Below are 19,908 nucleotides of genomic sequence, written 5' to 3' on the forward strand. Positions count from 1 at the left end.
TGTCAGCAATGACTCTCATCTCTTAAAAATCATATGAAAATAAAGTGGCTTGGATACAAAACTTATAATATATACCACTTTTAATTCATCGAGTATGCACTGGATCGAAGACTATTCTATTTCGCGCGAAATCGAATGCTACTGAAAATGGTCATTCGATTTCGTTTTATGATTAGTCAAATGTAATGTTGCGTCATTCGATTTAACAAAATAGTCATTCAATTTAAAATTCATCAAAGCAGCATTCAAATTCACAGACGCTTCTTGAGGCGGGTGTGTCACGAAAAAGAATGACGGTACGCTAAATTGAACAGAGTGCTAAAGGAATTTGACTCGACTCTAAACGAAATTGAATGACCGAATTCTGAATTTGAAACGCAGTAACAACTGGAGAGGCAAAACAGCTTTAATTCGAACGCATGAAAATAAAATTAACTGCCCATTTGCCGAATTTGACCGAGAAAACCTATATATACAAATTTAAACACATCAAATATGAAGCCACTTGATACCAGTAGAGCAAGCTTTTTGATCCATGTTTTATCCTTCTTTCAGCGATGACTCTCACCTCTGAATTATAATATCCTATTATACAAAGAATATTACCAGACTATTATATCTAACAAATTAAAGTCCTCGAATATGAAGCCATTTGAAACCATCGTGCAAGCCTTTGATAATAATGTGAGACTTTTGGTTATCAGCAATGGCTCTCACCAGTCCTAGCCTGTGAACTTTATTTCCGTATAAATGTGGAAACAGTGCACCGTGCTGGTACCAGACTATATATCTACCACTTTAAAGTCCTCGATTGAAGCCATTTGAAACCATAGAGCAAGCTATAGGCGACGGTCACGGCCTGACCGTAGCATATTTCGATACTTCATCATTGTCACTTGTGGAGCCACAGGCACTTGTTCCCGACTTGACCTATTGAGGCCATGCTTTCCCCAACAGTGGTTAAGGTTTGTCCTGATTAATATATTAATATTAGCAACTGACATTATGATCCAGCCATTCAGCCATCAGGCCTCGTACTTCACAAAGGCGATTGCCCCCATGCCCCTGGTCATTGCCTTGGTGCCCTTGAAGTGTTCAGTAGAAATTTTCAATGTCCTCATCTGGTGCCACTTACCAAGAAGAAAATGAGTTGGTGCCTTTGCCCCGGTTAAAACAAAGCATACAGGCATGAACCAAAGTCGCTGGGATTGGCGTAGCCTCATTACCTACATTAAAGGGACATTACATAATTGGTTTTTGCTAACCAAACAGTTGCTGGCAGTGTAAGCACTTTATGTAAGCCACCATAATATACATAAACTGACAAACCTGTAGAAGTTTGAGATCGATCGGCCATATGGGTGACGAGAAAATAGTGAAAACCCGATAACCCATTTTTGCACGGAATCTATGCGTTAAGAAAAAATGAATAAAACGCTCACTGAGCGATAAACTCCACAAACACGAAATAGACATTTTGTTTCTCTACACATATGATATTTCAGACAATAATATTTCATGGGATCTTTTCTACTATCACCATCATTTGACCGTGTAAGTTTTATGTTAATCTGTGATCTTCACGACTTTTGTTTCTTACAAATTCTGTAACGTTCCTCTAAATCATTCTATTTTGGGTCAATAGTATAGACACTCAAACATGCGTTTCTGTCATGTATTCATTATAATATGATATTGGGGACACTAAAGAAAAACAAAACAAGTCTACGTGAGTCACAGGAAGAGGAAATGAATGTTCTCGACAAGCAAGAAGACTCCTCTTGTAAGGCTATTAAGATCAATCAGACTTGAGACTTGATCTCGCCATCTCTTAAAGGACCACGTTGCCTTGAATCGGACGAGTTGGTCTTTGAAAAGCGTGTTGAACCGTTGTTATGAAATGCAAATGGTTAGATAGATAATTTAAAAGTAGAATATAATGATCCACACTTAAATGCCTCGAAATTGCATGGTTTTCCTTTTAAGTCGCGAAGAAACACGGTCGGCCATTTTGTGGAGTCAAAATTGTGTGTGGATAATTACGTTCTACCTAACCATATGCATTTCATAACAAACGGTTTCAAACGCTTGCTTTTCAAAGACCAACTCGTCCGATCCAAGGCAACGTGTTCCGTCAAGACGAAACCGTAGTCTGGTAGTCGTTGATGGGTTGGTCTAGCGTGTCTTTAAGAAAAGATGCTTATTGCGTCTTATCTACCTCCTTATGGATGCTGCTGAACGATAACCTATCATTCTGTGTATCCACACTGATGATTCTTGCACCAAATGAGAAACACATTTTAAAGGAATTATACAGTTCTTTTGCTCAGATCTCTAAGGTCTTTAATGACAATTTTCCTAATGATAAAAAAGGGTCATTCATATGAAAAATGCGTATTAATTAGAAAGGAAATGATGTTCACGTTGAATGTATCTCTTTGCTAAACAAATATGTTGAGATATACCAAGTAAGAGACTCGTCTTTGACAATTACCAATAGTTATGTCCAGTGTATTTAATGACAACTGATTCAATTTGAAACGTTCAGAGATGATCTGTGTAGCGATCCATTTGAGTGGCTGAATTCCAGGTGATGTCTAACACTTTAGAACACATGTTCTGTCATTCTTCAAATTTAAGTTTTTTGTTGAGTGACACCTTTTTTTAAAACAAATATACGTAGCATTATGACTTGCACAAGATACTAATGGTATAATCATGTAAACAAAATTTCCGTCCTCAACGAATTGCTTCATTCACCTTTTACGTTGTACTCTTATCATTAGTTGATTACAAATAAACTTGATTGCTTATTTTAACCATTATTTTAGCCTTGAAAGCCTTACTGACTTATTTATACTCCTGCATATGTTAGGAAAAATAATCGGACGAATTTGCGGAATGCAAGGTCGGTTGGTTACATATGTTTTGCTTATTTGGTGTTGTTAACTCTCACTGTCAACATGGGTGGATTTCACAAAGGTAGTCCTAACTTAGGACTAGTCCTAGGCAATGCTAAGAGATAGGACCAGTCCTAAGTTAGGATGAGTTACTGGTCCTCCTAACTTAGGACCAGTCCTATCTCTTAGGATTGCCTAGGACTAGTCCTAAGTTAGGACTACCTTTGTGAAATCCATCCATGGTCCCTTCATTGCACGTGAATCTGAAGAAAAAACCACTTAGTTATAATCATGTTAACAAAAAATCGGTCTTTCACAATTTCCTTCCTCATTTGAAGAGTAAGTTCCCCTGGTTTACTTTGCTCTCTTCTCGTTACTCGATTAAATTCGTGCGTTGACCATAAACTGCTTTATGCTAATTTGTTGTTGATTACTCTCACTGTTTCAGGTCCCTTCAATGCACACGAATCTCAATCCATAAAAACTTAGCGGTTTCATTCATCTTGAAGTACATCTGTATGATCGTTATCTTACAACCCTTCATCGGGAACAACTCTTACTCCGAGTTCATAGACACTGATGCTCAATTCGAAGGCACTATTATACCCTTCATGGAGCTTAAAGAAGAGCAAACTAGCAACCATGCGGTAAGTTTTATTTGGACTATCTGCTACGTGCACGACCAGGGCCCATTTTGATAGAGCTCTGTTTAAGGCAGTGGAAACTATTGGTATTTACTCAAACTATTTGTTAGCATAAAAACCTACTTGGTTACGAGTAATGGAGAGTTGTTGATAGTAAAAATAAACCTTGTGAGAAACGGCTCCCTCTGAAGTAACCATTACCAGCTGCTCAGCACACAAATTTGCTTAGCATGAAATTTCTTCCTTGAAAAAAAAAAAAGGAATGGCAACCAAATTTCAGCGTGATTTTCTGGATAGCTGAATACCAGTAACAAGCAATAATGTACAACAAATGGAAGTTTGGTTGATTTGTTAATCCTGTTTTTTTTTATCAAGGAATAAATTCCATGTTAAGCAAATGTGTGTGCTTAGCAGCTTCATGAAATTGGGCCCTGGTCTCTCTATGTCAATCGCAACTCTGTAAATAAACAGTCTTTGCACGACAGTAGATGAGCTGACTTCACATAAAAAAGATGTGTAGAAAGCTGAAGCCTCTGGCTGGGATAAATATACAAAATGTTAACTGCTGTCAGTGTACAAGAGCTGTGACAAAACGATTCAGGTATAAAATGGCAGCATTAAAGGCGGAGCACACTGTTGGTAATTACTCAAAATAGTTAATAGCATAAATCCTCACTTTGTCACGAATAATGGGGTTGATAGTATAAAACATTGTGAGAAACGGCTCCCTCTGAAATGACGTAGTTTTCCACAAATTTGATTTCAAGACCTCAGATTTAGAACTTATTTCTTTCATTATTATCTCGCAACTTCGACGACCAATTGAGCTCAAAATTATACAGGTTTGTTATTTTATGCATGTTGAGATACACCAAATGAGAAGACTGGTCTTTGACAATTACCAATAGTGTACACTGTCTTTAAGTGCTCTCGAATATTGTATCTATTTTCACCGAAGGGTGCCAGATACTAGTACAAACTCATGGATCAACACGACTAGATATTGACATGAGCTTGACTATATTTACACAATTTAACGCGGTACGGAGAAAACATGTTTTCTGTCTGAAGCCATCCAACCCAGAGGACCAGCAAGTTTCTATTTACAGTCTATGGTTAGATACCCGATGACATTCAAAGACATACTCGACAGGTTCGTGAAATGAATTGGACGAGGATCATCTTTTATTTTTCCACGAATGCGAAAGAAACAAAAACAAAAATATCAGAAATTCCAATTGAAATTTCCCCTCAGCAGACGTATTTTGATTGTAAACTCTACCATTGAGACATTGGCTTTTTTGTCCCATGAAACCCAAAGTGCCTGGCAAAATATAACTGGCGGCCCATGTAAAAAATGTTGCATGACAGGTTGAAGTTGCCATAGCAATCGTTTTATTAATAGAGGTTTCTTGGACAGGGGGTCTTGCGTATTTTGTCAAAATACAAAGTGATTAGTGTGTAATCCCACTGCGGTGGATGGCAGAGATTGTCATTGAGTCTGGGTCGTTGCGTTCAGAACCCACGAAGCTTAGCAACTAAGCTATGTTGCATACACATCTCGCCCCATCCCTCTCTCTTGTGTTGAACTTTTTAGCTAGAAGTTCTTTCGAAATTGATCACCTACCCGTTTTCTGTTTGTATTAACTTCGTCTCATCCTTCCTCCATGGTCTGACATTAACGCTGGGAATATTGTATAACTTACTCATATGTCAGTTATTTAATAGCAACAGAGATATAAAAATGTACAGCTGTAAAGACCACTAGAATATTAATATCATCGGAAACAACTTGCAACAAGAGTAGAAACAAGTGAGTTAAATAACACGAGTTCTTTGCTATCTAAAAGTTTCTTGCTATAGTTAACAGTTATTCAGTGATTGGTTTAAAGTTCGGTCGTGGTTTGTATTGAGTTCCATAACGGAATCAACCTCAGGCTGTGTCCGAATTGGCGGCTACAGTTACGGCTACGGCTAGATTTACGCGTCATCATTAGTTGAAGAATAGGATGTCCTTAGCAACACCCTTAGCAACAGCCGTAGCCGTAGCTGTAGACGCCAGTTCGAATACGGCCTTTAAAATATTATACTTCCGCATGCAAAATTAGACCCGGTGTCAGATGCAATTGTGTCCGCCATGCAATACTGTCCGCTCCGGACACTTTTGCATATGCAATCGTGTCCGGGGCTATGCAAAAACCGTCCGGCAGACATGCACATGACTCTACATGTACTGTGCGCGCGTAAGCGAGCGTACATGTACTGAACCTACGTACATGTATATGCAGCAATTCACGTATTTTATGATTGCAGCGAATACCCAACGGCCGCACAGTTTCCATGTCATCCATGACATGCACTTTAATAGCTTGTAAAAAAAATGGCGAACGTGTTCTACCTCCATGCATGGACCAAGGGCGTTTAATTGACTGCAATGACGGTTTTGCACGGGGCGGACATAACTGCATATGCAAATGTGTCCGGGCGGACACAATTGCATTATGCAGCAGTGTCCGGGCAGACACGATTGTATATGCAAAACAGTACGGCGGACATTATTGCATTTGCAATAATGTCATCCGGATAGTATTGCATGGGGGACATAATAATTGCATGCGACACCGGCATGTTTGAGTCGGGGCCGAGTGGATAAGATAACCGGACTCAAGCTCTTCTCGAAAAGAGAATGTGGTTTCTGGATTGAAAAACCGTATCTTTACAATATCTTGCAGGAAAATGCTGAACATTGAATCGTCTTGAGCTTCACTGAGTGAGGGATATGAGCGCAGTATAAGAAGCCAGCATTATTACATAATATAATTGAGTACTTTCTGTCGTCACCAAAACTCTCTTAAGTCTTTAGGATGCGCAAACCAAAATGAATATAGACAATTTAAGATGACATCCAGAGAGTTGCTTTGAAGCAATTCCTGTTTATCAAGAAGTTGATCTTCTCGCCTTGAATTCGTAATTTGAGTTTATGAATCTTGATATGTAATTAAACGCCAAAAAACAATACAAGTTGACCACAAAAAGTAGAAATAAAGTGGTTGGGAAGTTATACATATCACTGAAATAGATAGCGTTGATTTATATTAAAGTTTTAAATAACATATTGGATTCATACTAAAGTATTAAAATCTAATTGATCGTTGACACTTTTCTTAACAAGTCTATAAAATGTAAGCTAATATTGAAACCCATGAAGTTTTAACAAGCGAGAAGGGGGTTTCGTGTTGCACCGCTGCAATTGGTACAAAACCCAATATATATTACCAAGGAAGATTTACCTAGAGTTTCAGACACCCGCAGGGGCAGTGTCTCTGTTACCCTAAAGTGGTGTACCACACAAAATAAACAGCAACCAATGCTTAAATGCTAGATGCTTAATGCTAGAATTGCTCAAAATATATGTTATGTCTTCCAGCCTGTTGAAAACCAATCAAGAAGTAAACTTCGGTTTTCTTTTCAATTTTTGGTAGGTCAGCCATTCTGGAAATTCTGCTTATTACCCCAGAATAGAAAGAAAGAAAAAGAAAAGAAAAAAAAAAGAAAAAATAATAATAATTAAAATTAATAAATAAATCAAATCAAAACTTAAATGATAATAATGCTTTTCCCAAGCCTTCTTTCAGTTTTCATGAGGCACTCCTCCATTTCCCAAGCCAAATAGGAACAACTTTTTGAGCCTAAATTTATAAAAGTTCCTCAAACGTTAAAAAGCATAGAGCCTCTGGTTTTGATAAATTGTTATCATTACACATAATTTTAATTGCATGACCCCATACACGTTATTATTACAAATAATTGTGAGGGCAATTTCACATGTATTAACAATCGGTTTGGCTCATGAGGTTGTGCCCAATTAAATGAGGTGCACCCAAGACTTATCCGTGCTTGTCTGTACCATTAGACACACAACAAACAGCTAGTGAAATATTCACCCTACTGACGACATTGCGTCATCTAAAATGTAGTTCCCATTCACGTTGAAAGGAAACAATGCATTGTAGGATTGCGAATTTATAAAACAATCCGAAACTCTCCAACGGAACTTCTCATCACCTTTCTTTCAAACTTCCAGAGTTTAAAAATTAAACCATTTTGTTCAAAGTGGAAGAAATATCACCATAAGTCCTACTCGAGGGTCTGTTGCAACTCAAACCATAAGAGTTCCTCGAGTTAAGCTGATGTATATCTGTTGCCCTTTTCAAAACCACGGCTTCAGCTTTGGACTCGGCTTCGAGCTCCGCTCTCTCGTCTGAAGCCCTCTCAGCGCGTACGCAAAGCAAGCACAGTTGTCAAAACAATCGCGGGACCAAGCTAGCCTGAGGCAAATCCAAAGCCGAAACCGTGGTTTCGAAAAAGGGCCATAGAACCAACGTTTAACACCGGTGTCGCATGCAATTATGCCCTCTATGCAGTACTATCCGGAGGACATTATTGCATATGCAATAATGTCCGCCAGACGGTCTTGCATATGCAATCATGTCCGCCCGGACGCTGCTGCATAATGCAGTTGTGTCCGGCCCGTGCACAACCGTCATTTCAGTAAAATAAACGCCTTTGGTCGACGGAACACGTTCGCAATTTTTGTTTTGTTTTTTACAAGCTAAGTGCATGTCATGAATTACATGGGAAATGTTCGGCCGTTGGGTATTCGCTGCAATCATAAAATACGTGAATATTCATGCTGCATAAACGTTGGTTCTGTACAGTCATGTACATGTCCGCCGGACGGTTTTTGCATAGCCCCGGACAGGATTGCATATGCAAAAGTGTCCGGAGCGGACATCATTGCATGGCGGACACAATTGCACCTGACACCGGCCGTATATGTTACCCGAGCCAGTAACACAGCCGTTAGAGTTTATAATCATCCCGTCTGACGATGTAGGGATAAAGCGGTCGATCCAGGCATTCGTTCGTCCTTATAAGTTGTTATTTTGGGCATTCAACCTTTTCCTGTGCCACGATTTAATTTGAAATGTACTTTTTTAATGACGAACAGGTGTCGTGAGTAATGGTTTTCCCTTATCGTAGATAAATGCTGGTATTAATAATTGTCCTTGTGTGTGGTTCACGAGACAAAATACTGAAAGTAAATTGTGGCTTGTTGGATTGGAAGCTTTCTGAATTTTTTTTGTTTAATTGTTGTCAGGCTTGAAGTTGTTTCTGGATATTAGATGAGTGTGTTAGGCCGTGTGTGATTAGGTTTTACTTCGGTTCGTTTTAGAAAAAAAAGATGTTTATTAATTTGGATTGAACAAAGACAAGTTTGTTCAGTTCAGGTCAGTCTATTTCCACTCATTCGATTTGCTTTTTTCAATCGTTATTTTGTATACAATTTAATTACTAAGTGGTGGAAGTTTCTCCTTGAAGAAAGTTTGTTTGGTGGAAACCCCAATATTAATGGGTTAATGATGAAGTACTGAATAAGTAATGTTAAAATTATATTTAAAATCTGTTAATAAAACCAAAAGATCCCAAACTATACATGACTGCAACCCGTGAGACCATAAAATACCCACTCTAAAATGGGTCAGAATTTTCCCGGATCCGGATCCCATGGGGGCCTGACCCAATTCTGGGTCAGTATGACCGGGTATCTGGGTCAAAATGACCCACAAAGGGATCAGAATGACGCCGATTCAAAGCTGAAATACCGTTGTAACTACCTTTTTATGATCCGGATTCCGACCTGGGCCTACTTTCATAGATCTGCTTGAGGACAAAAAAGAAGCAAAGCACAAAACAATTGTTTATAAGAATAAGGTTACCATCCAAATTCACGGTGTACAGTTAATGATTGAAACATGCTCCTTTTTGCTTATCAGAAAATTGACAAGCTAGATTTCAAGCTTAAAGGCAGTGGACACTATTGGTAATTACTCAAAATAGTTATGAGCATAAAACCTTACTTGTCAACGAGTAATGGGGAGAGGTTGATAGTATAAACAATGTGAGAAACGGCTCCCTCTGAAGTAACGTACTTTTCGAGAAAGAAGTAATTTTCCAGAAATTTGATTTCAAAGACCTCAGATTTAGAATTTGAGGTATCGAAATCAAGCATCTGAAAGCACACAACTTCGTGTAACAAGGGTGTTTTTTCTTTCATTATTATCTCGCAACTTCGACTACCGATTGAGCTCAAATGTTCACAAGTTTGTTATTTTATGCATATGTTGAGATGCACCAAGTGAGAAGACTGGTCTTTGACAATTACCAATAGTGTCCACTGTCTTTAAGCAGCTCTGTGAATTGGAGTCCTGGTAGATTTTACAGTGGGAATTGTACGACAAAGACTGTCTGGGCGATTTAATCATCATGATTGACCATTTGTTTTTCTTGTAATTGCTGTTCATTACAGGTTGCCTTTTGCCGTCTCCTGAAGGTACTCTTGGAATACTTCACTATGGCAAACATCTTCTGGATGTTCGTGGAAGGATTATTCCTGACTAGTCGAATAGCCGTGGCTGTGTTTAGCAACGAATCTAACTTCAAGCTATATCTCTTCATTGGTTGGGGTGAGTGTACGGCAGGCACCATAGACAAAATAACATTCCACTGTTCCTATACACTGAATAAAACAATCCCAGGAATTGGCACCATGGTTGTTGTCACATATAAACAAAACAATTCCCATTTCTATAGAGCTGCTTAAGCACAAAAAGTAGTTAAGCACAACAAAATTAAGCTTACTAGAATAAGGTTACCAGCCAAAATACACCATTACATTTACGGTGGTTGGTATCCTGCTCGGTTTTGCTTAGCAGAAAATTGTTAAGCAATATTTGTTGCTTAAACAGCTCTATGAAATTGGGCCAAGATAATCAAAATTAACGTCAAATGGTGTTAAAATACATAAGTGTAATAGTTTTGCAGACATTAGTGTTTTTTAACACCCTATGGTGTAACTTTTTGTTACTCTTTGGTAGCAATTTTGTAATGTGACAGTTTTTGTGTATAGAACCCTTCTTTTGCTTACCCTTGAACTTCTGTGCTAGATTGAGACTTGAAATACTCATAGCTGTGATACAGTCTCCATTACACATATTAAGAATCGAAATTAGATTGCAACTTTTGTTAAAGGCAGTGGACACTATTGGTAATTACTCAAAATAATTATTAGCATAAAACCTTACTTGATAACGAGTAATGGGGAGAGGTTGGTAGTATAAAACGTTGTGAGAAACGGCTCTCTCTGAAGTGGGGTAGTTTTCGAGAAAGAAGTAATTTTCCACGAATTTGATTTCGAGACCTCAGATTTAGAACTTGAGGTCTAGAAATAAAGCATCTGAAAGCACACAACTTCATGTGACAAGGGTGTTTTTTATTTCATTCATATCTCGCAACTTTGACGACCAATTGAGCTAAACAAAATTACAGGTTTGTTATTTTATGCATATTATGTTGAGATACACAAGTGAGAAGACTGGTCTTTGACAATTACCAATAGTGTCCACTGTCTTTAAGGAAAGGGGTCGCTTTTTAGGTTTGTTATTTTATGCATATGTTGAGATACACAAGTGAGAAGACTGGTCTTTGACAATTACCAATAGTGTCCACTGTCTTTAAGGAAAGGGTCGCTTTTCAGGTTTGTTATTTTATGCATATGTTGAGATACACAAGTGAGAAGACTGGTCTTTGACAATTACCAATAGTGTCCACTGTCTTTAAGGAAAGGGGTCGCTTTTAAGACAGACGAAACCATTGGCGTATTTCTTGCTGCCTGGCATACTCAAACATACAATTTGACACCAGTGAACTGTCCTTTGAGTCCTGAAATAAAGATACCATCGAGAAACGTGTACACAATTTACGATTGAAACAAACTCTTACAAACCAAATAATCTGTGAGCATTTTTCACCTCATAAATTTCTGTAACCATCCTTTAATTACGGAAATGTAATATTTATGTGTAAAACGCACTTCAAAAACCTTCTTATCATTAATCTTGTTGGTACTTCACCATTTAAAATCTATAAAGTTAGAGATCAAAGATTATTATCAAGTGCAGGGCCCAATTTCATAGAGCTGCTTAAGCACAAAATTTTGCTTAAGCAAAAAAATCCTTGCTTAGTAAAATCAGATTACCGGCCAAGACTCCACTCAATTGTTATGTTAAGTAAACAACAGCTAACTACCAGTTACAAGCAATGTAAATGGCATGGAATTTTGGCCAGTAACATGTGTAAAACAAGCGAGCTAGTTTCGTGCTTAAGCAAATTTTTTGCTTAAGCAGCTCTATGAAATTGGCCCCAGATCTGGATCAAATGACACAGTCGCGTTGGTCTCGATTTGCATCCTTTACATCTCAAGTGGTTAGCCTCACTATCAACACGTCATCCAAATCTTCAGGATCTCGTTCCATCATGAAGTTAATGAGTAAATGAATTTTTAGAAAGAGGAGTCTGTATTATTGACTGATCGGAAGACTAGGCCTGTGTACATACATCATTACTCCCCGGAGCAGAATGCACTTTTCACGGTCAGTCAGTGGTGAATGTTCAAGAGCACTCGGTTTTAAAGGGTTTTGGTTCTTTTTGTACGACACAAAACACAATGTCAACAGATTTACTTTAAACTTACACGGTTTACAAACAATAATAATGGTAGAAAGCTTCCCTTAATATACTACTTGCTGGGGTGCTGTAGTTTTTAAGAAATTAGTAAAACAATGTAACGAAAATCATCTTCGTTTTCGGAGACTAATACAACTTTTTTTAGTATGACTCTCCTGACAACATCGCTCTGTATTTCTCACCCAAAAAAACTATACAAACATTCTCAAAAACGTGACCGCTAATGAAGCTAAAATTTTTACAGGTAAGTGTTATTGCATACATCTTCTTTCACAGTGAGTACGGATTCATGTCATGGCAAAACATGTGATATGCAAAAGGTAACAAACCTTTTAAAGGAATACCCTTGGTTTGGCCGTTAAATTGAAGTATTAATTCATGATATAAATGTTAAACAATCATCAGTTTTGAAACTGTACTGGTACCAAATAATACGCAGCAGATGAATATCATATTAGCATAAACAACACAGTGTTTATGCTACAATCTAAAAGACTTCACTTGAATCGGTTATAATGGCAAACAAAAATGGGGTTTTAATATGGGGTTTTAACCCGGATTCTGCCAAATTAACCCATTAGGGGTCATACTGACTCATAAATGGGTCAAGCCCCATGTGACTCGAATCTAGTTTAGATTTATTAAAAAAAATATATATATGTATATATATTAATTTATTTCATTTCAAGGGTAGTACAAAAGTACAATAATGCACATTTTTTATGTAGAAACATTAAAATATACAACAAAGAGCAATTAAAACACAGAGGAAGGGAAAAGAAACAGCTGGAGTCCGAAAGATTGCCTAAAAGAAACCCAGCAAGAGGCTCTGCTCTCAAGCTGGTCATCAAGAGCCCAGCAATAAATTTAAATATACTAAAACATATAAACATACAAACAGCAATATATCAAATATAATTACAAAAGCGCATAAATAACGATTGCACGTAAACCAAATATATCATGCACGGCAAATAAAATAACTTAAAAAACGGAGAAATTTAACGTGCGGCCGTTTTTCCCCGAGAATAAAACCTCCCTTACCAATAATCATAATAAAAACATAAAGTTCATTTTCCGAAATACTTATCATGAAAATTTTCTTCATTTTCCCTTAAATTGTAAAAACCATTTAGCTAATGTTGAGTTCCTTATGAGTGGTTTTCAGATGTACCATCCACAAAGCATGTGTGTACCTGTATTGCTTTAAATGACTGCTATTGGCTCAGGACTTCAGAAGGGGAGTTTGCAATTGGTTTGAGGAAGGCTGGGGAAGCCTTGGAGTAATCGGTTAGACGTGCGTCTCCTCGTACTACGTGATGACGACTAAATGCAAAGCTCGTCTTGTTCAAATAGTTCACAGATTGTTCAGAATCGAGATCAATACTAAAAGATTCATTTTCAATTATTGAAAACTTGCAACCGTTTTTTTCTGAAAGAGACTACCTTACCAATAATCAAAATAATAACAACAATAAGTTCTTTTTCAGGAATACTTATCACGATTTTTTTTTTCAATTGTAAAAGCCATTTAGCTTATGTTACCAATAGTTCTGTGTGAGTGGTTTTCAGATGTACTCTTCCAGGCATTGCTTTAAACGACTGGCATTTGCTAAGGGCTAGGGTAGGGGAGGTGGGAAGGCTGAGGAAGCCTTAAGACTTGGGAGTAATCGGGAAGACGTGGCGTGAACTCGTACGTGACGACCAAATGCAAAGACGCGTCTTGTTCAAATAGTTCCTAGATTGTTCAGAATCGAGATCAATAATAATAAATTCATTTCAAGATATGGGAAATGTACTGTATAATTTTGTTAGAAATGCAGGTACAGAAATTTCAGGCATCTACCATAAAGAACGGTTGACGCACAAGGGGCATTTATGTAACTAAATCTCCCAAGCAAAACAGTCGCAGACAAACAGATCAATTCCTTTAGTCATAACAAATCTTTTAATTTGGATGATTCCTGGGGGCAATTATGTCCATCCCGAAAGCAGTCTGAAACAGATTCGCCCATTAGTCATAATACAGTTTTAATGTGGATAATCAGTGACGTACTTGGAAAGTAAACCAATATAACTGGGGATGCACTATTGGCTCAGCTGTGAACCAGATTCCTCTAGTCGTCTTGGCAAACACCTTGTGCACTTTCGACAGAGAACTGTGACGTCATGGATTATTGTTAAAGAAGAGGAACTAAAATATGCCTTTAGCGAATGTGCGTTGTGGGTGCGAACGATTCATTTTGTATTAAGGAGGAGACAGTTTTTGTATCCGAGGCTTCGGCTGCGGCTTTGGCTTTGGTTCCAGCTTGGGCTAAGGCCTCCCCTCCGGTGTAGTCTCTTAAGCAAACAAATCCTTGCTTAGAAAAATCAGATTACCGGCTAAGACTCCACTCAATTGTTATGCTAAGTAAACAACAGCTAAATACCAGTCACAAGCAATGTATATGGCATGAAATTTTGCCAGGATCATGTGTAAAATAAGCAAGCTATTTTCGTGCTTAAGCAAATTTTTTGCTTAAGCAGCTCTATGAAATTGACCCCTTTCCGTCTGTATGACGTCCCGAGCCGAAAGTGTATTTTCTAAAATAGTGACGGGGCCCAAGGCAACCATGGTTTCAAAAACGGCCTCAAACCGGAATGTACTTCATTGTCCTCCTTGGTATTATACAGTTCTATGTTATATATGCAATGAGTTGGGTAGATGGCCTTAGCTTTCGATCCAAACCGGACCTTCTTCATATATAATATAGCGCAGACCGGTTTGAGGCCGCTAAACATTATCCAATGCAATAATAAAAATAATACAAATAATATTTAAATAAAATATTTTTTTTCTCATCTGTAGGTTCCCCGTTGTTCTTCACCAATGTGTGGGCATTACTGATGGTACTCTTCAACGATAACGAACTGGATCCATGCTGGGTGAGGTATCACCAGCTTCCGTACATCTGGCTCATCAGAGTGCCAATGATCGCTGCCATTTTGGTTAGTAATTTACACTTTTTCAATCATGCCTGCAGATTTGCAATAAATATGATTTGTTTTGTAAGAAAACCAAGATATCAAGTGGTTACTACGAACCCTGTATGGGCATCGGTGTCGAAACTATAGTGAGGAGTACAGATCAACAAGGTCCAGATTCATTAGAGCTGCTTAAGCAAAAAAAGAAACCTCTTTCAAAATTGTAAAAAATTTCATCGCAGTATTTGACCTCTTGTGGGCATGTTTGAGCAACGTGGTTCAAAATAAGTGAAACAAACTTTTATTTGTTGTTTTATTTAGTAATACGACATAACATCAAATGGCAATCAAAAAAATAATAAAACTGCGGTGATTTTGAGTTACATTGGACATAACACTGTTACACTATCTAGGTTTGGATAAATTTGTCTGTTTACACCCAAACCAAACAGCGCACTCCTGCTTTGGCAACCATATTTCAAAATGATTGCCTAATGAAAGCGCCCTCATGGCCAAAGCCCTGTAAAGTGAAGTGACGCCATAGTACAATACAAACACTGGTAAAGTCCAGCCATAGTCAATCCAAATGAAGTTTGTATCTAGCCCTCTCTGACTAAAGAATCCATGCCGTGCAAATGTCACGGTCACCCCCCTCCATGAGTTGCAACAATTACCAGGTAATTGAAACTTGAATTTGTCCATATCGTATGCATGTGAAAGCCAATGACGAGTTGGTCTCGAGACAGACTGGTGCCTAGCCCTAACACTACGCGGTGGGTATCGGTCTCAAGTGAGGTATCATCTTTATGGTGATTGGACTCGGACTTCGCGACTAACCACAAGTTGTGAATTCCCTTCTCTGAAGTGATCATTGAGCCCACACAGAGTGATATCCCTGAGCTAATTACATCCAAGTCAATTTTATCTACACAGTCTTGTATTCCAACACCCCCCGCCCTCCCCCTTAAAGGCACTGCATCCGATTTCTCGAAACGCTAGGATTAATCCTATCTCGAGTTAGGACTAGTTTAGGATGGGTTCAATGCGTCCTAACGTCTATGGATTAAGTCCCAATATTCATCCCAAGTTAAGACGAGTTTGGTGAAATTGACGGCTGGGTACCTGAAGCATTTTGTCAAAGACCAGTATTCTCACTTGGTGTATCCCAGACGTTGCATTAAATAACAAACATGTGAAAATGTTTGGCGCAATTGGTCATCGAAGTTGCAAGAGAATAATGAAAGAGAAACACCCTTGTTGCACAAATAGTTCGTGTGGTTTCAGATGCCCTATAGAAGGAATTAGGCCTGAAGTCTTTTAATTTATATATCTTTCTAAAAAACTACGTTTACTTCAGAGGGAGACGTTTCTAACAATGTTCTATACCACCAACAACTCACCATTGCTCGTTAACAAGTTCGTTTTACGCTATCAATTATTTCGAGTAAATTACCAATAGTGTACAGTGCCTTTAACGTTCTCTGCTTTCCACCTTTTTTCTTTAATCATCACACACAGGTGAATTCGTTTTTCCTGATCAATATAGTGAGAATTCTAGTCACCAAGCTCCGAGCTAGCAACACGGTAGAGACAGCTCAAATGAGGTAACCCGACCTTTGCAATCGATTTCCTCAATTCCTCGTCACCTTTTCTTACAAATTTATCCCTTTTGTTGACCCGTTCTCTGCTTCTCCCCTAGTAGTTTCAAACCTGACTGTGAGCTTGTAAGTGATGTTGTGTGTGTTTTGTTGGGGGCAGCATTGCGCTAAACCAACCCCTGGGATATCCCTGGCTCCTCGGCGAACCAAACTCCCTGATATTAAACAAACTTGAAGTAGACAACCATCCTTGCGTAGTTGAATTCAACTAATGTTTTCATATTCTACCCATTGCTTACATGTCATTCTTGGGTTACCGTGGCAATGTTTTCACATCTATAGATTTGAAGCAATAGAAATGTCATTGACTGCACACTCGTTGAGTTTGTATCAACACGTGTTGGATTTCAATGGTAATAATGTTTGCTGGAGCATTCAGAATGCTATCCAGCCTCCACACCTACGACTTTTGTGTGGGATTCAATTTACTCTAAGGTGAGGCAAGTTTTGTATGGAGTGGGGAAACTGTGAAACTGAATCTCACTATCACAGTATTGCTTGTTGATGTTGATGTTTCTATCATTTTTATTTCTATCGTTCGATCGAAAATCTACTCTGAAGTAAAGTAGAAGTTTCCCGAGTTCCGAAACAATCTACTCAGTAGAATATAATATAGCAAGTCACGTTCTCAAATGAACATAATCTACCCAGCAAGTAAATTTACAGTCAAGACGTTTTCAGGCCTGGATTAGACATGGTGTTACAGCAAACCAAGTACATATTGATACCTCACCATTGCCTCAAATCACTTCTGTTCTTTGTTCTTTGAAACAGGAAATCCGTGAAAGCCGTGGCTGTACTTTTCCCGCTACTCGGGATGACGTATCTGATTTATATCTGGGATATACCGAGTGAGGGCGGTGTATCACAACAGATGTACCACGCAACAAACGCTGTGCTCCAATCGGGACAGGTAAAATGTTCCACTTGATCTAAAATATATGACTCGCTATTTATTGCGTGTTAAACAGTAACTTTACTACATGTTAAAGTCGTACTGGTGCATATTTCCCTGAAGATCAAAGTCCAAGATACACCCTTTATTCTTATTCATTTAAAACTGAATATTATTGAATTTTAACCTTGCCCTGATTAGTGTATTAAGCACTATATACTCGACACTTTCCCGAGTTCTGTAAACAAAAATCACTAGCGTAATACTCCTGTGGTATTCGAACCCACAACCCGTTGCCAGTCTAGCAGCAGATACTGCAACGATTTAATAGATGCTAAATTTGCATCAGGGAAAAATAATTTTATTTTGTTCCATTCACTAACTCATTATATTTACAACAATTCTTAAATATCTTTTAAAAGAAAAACAGCCCCACTTCTGAAATTCCCACGTGTCTTAATTTGGTACTTTCTAATAAAACAATTCGCACTCGTTCCCAGACTCGACCCCGTCAACCTTTTCTGCAGACTTGAGATATTAATCCACCAAGAACCCTATCATCCAATGGAACTCTTTAGACAAGTTTGAACACAATGTTAACAACAGTAAGTCCCTACTGATGGCAACTTTTTCACCCCATGGTCCCGACCCCCTCACCTGGAAATTAAAAATAGAAATAAAATTGCTGGATCGGTAATCTCCGAAACACGCCACGTCTCACTTAGGCTTTAGTATCCTCGGAAATTTAACTTTCAGTTTGGACAAGATGACAAATTGTAAGGGAAGACTGGGTATCCCCTGACATGTGTGGGTGGCTAGTCGCCGACAGACGAAGAAAATAAATTGCATCCCACTCCTAAGAAATGCTAGGGTCTGTTTTTTTCAATAAATGAAATAGAAGCAAATGTGGAACCGAGATGACTATCTTCTAGATATTGAAAGGAAATTTAACATTTTGGTGGTTGATGATGATCTAATGAAGTTTTGATTTGTTTCTTTTTTTTTTACAGGGGGTTTTCGTGGCGGTTATTTACTGTTTCATGAACGCAGAGGTGAGTTTAATTTTCCGAAGAATTTCTTTTGAATCGTTGTGGTTTGCGGACCCATGCAGGTGGGTTGATTTGCCCAAACATTAATGCTTGCTTTCTTTGTCATAATTGTTGTCTTGTTGCTGGAGTTTGGAAGGGCAGTTGGGACCACTCTCTTTATCATTGGTCATATGCATATGTTATGGACTACATGTTATCATAGGAAAATGGCCAGGGTTTTATACCCAGTGTTGAGTTTCAGCCTCTGAGAATAAACGGTTCTCTCTTTGTTTATACAAATTATTTTAAAAGTTTGGAGCCCAAGTTATGGATTTAATAAGCTCGCCTGACTCCGAAGAATAGTTTGTGTATTTTTGTTAAACAAGCTTGCAGATATCAAGATTCAATTTAGTAAGCCGGACTGAATTTTGAATGAAACGCCGAGTTTAAAGTTTGAAAAGTTTGAAAAGCTTAATTTTTTATTTGGAAAAGTTAAAAATTTGAGTTACTTTCGACAAAAGTAAAAAGTCAGGTTTGGCTTCAAACAACTTGTATCATTATTAAGTATACTGGAGTTAATAGATGTTATGGGTAAAAACCAAAATTAATATACTGGAGTTGTTTAATAAAGTGTAAGTAAAACTGGTAAATTGTCCCCCCTCACAATATATTTGTTCTTTTACCCCTCAGGTTCGGATGGCCATCAGGCGTCGAATCGACAAGAGTCGATACAAGTTTGGAACTTCATCTCGCCGGCGGACGCATACTAATGGCTCATGCGTGATGGCAACCTCATCAGAAGTAGTTCTGGCTGTAACATTCCGCAAGAACGTTGGTGGTTCAACATCAATAGATCAACTGTCACAGGAGATGAAACCTTTCACGGAGAATGTTGAACGCTGAGGGCGTGCTTCATGGTCACCACCTCCACTAGACTGGTACCCTGTCTTTACCCGCAAGGATACAGACAGGTACTTGCTTTTTCAGAACCAGAGATTTCATTGGATACAATGATTTCATTGGATGAACGTGCAGTGACGTAGGCTTTTTGTTTGTGTTTTGATTGGTCCAAGAGTACGTTTGGCAGCTGCACTATTCGGTCGTCTGTATTATCAATGTATGTGAAAGGTGATTATGAACGGGGATTGACCTAGGCCTGAGGCCTAGGCCTCTGGCTTTATTCACGAGCCTCGAAGTGTGACGTCAGATGTTCAGGCTACACACTACTAAACA

The 19,908-nt window shown here is 38.4% G+C and overlaps 1 protein-coding gene across 1 annotated transcript in view; it reads left to right on the top strand.

Annotated features, from left to right (window-relative positions):
- Window positions 1-19,683, top strand: part of LOC117299997 (corticotropin-releasing factor receptor 2-like) — a 61,615-nt gene extending 41,932 nt beyond the window's left edge. The window contains exons 6-12 of the mRNA XM_033783639.1: window positions 3,349-3,547; window positions 9,915-10,071; window positions 14,979-15,118; window positions 16,613-16,698; window positions 17,527-17,665; window positions 18,658-18,699; window positions 19,366-19,683. Of these exons, the coding sequence (XP_033639530.1) occupies window positions 3,349-3,547; window positions 9,915-10,071; window positions 14,979-15,118; window positions 16,613-16,698; window positions 17,527-17,665; window positions 18,658-18,699; window positions 19,366-19,578 (976 nt within the window). The 3' untranslated portion in view covers window positions 19,579-19,683. The remainder of the gene's footprint in view (window positions 1-3,348; window positions 3,548-9,914; window positions 10,072-14,978; window positions 15,119-16,612; window positions 16,699-17,526; window positions 17,666-18,657; window positions 18,700-19,365) is intronic.
- The last annotated feature ends 225 nt before the right edge of the window (window positions 19,684-19,908 follow it).

This window comes from Asterias rubens, chromosome 15 (genome assembly GCF_902459465.1).
Source record: "Asterias rubens chromosome 15, eAstRub1.3, whole genome shotgun sequence".
Lineage (NCBI taxonomy): Eukaryota > Metazoa > Echinodermata > Asteroidea > Forcipulatida > Asteriidae > Asterias > Asterias rubens.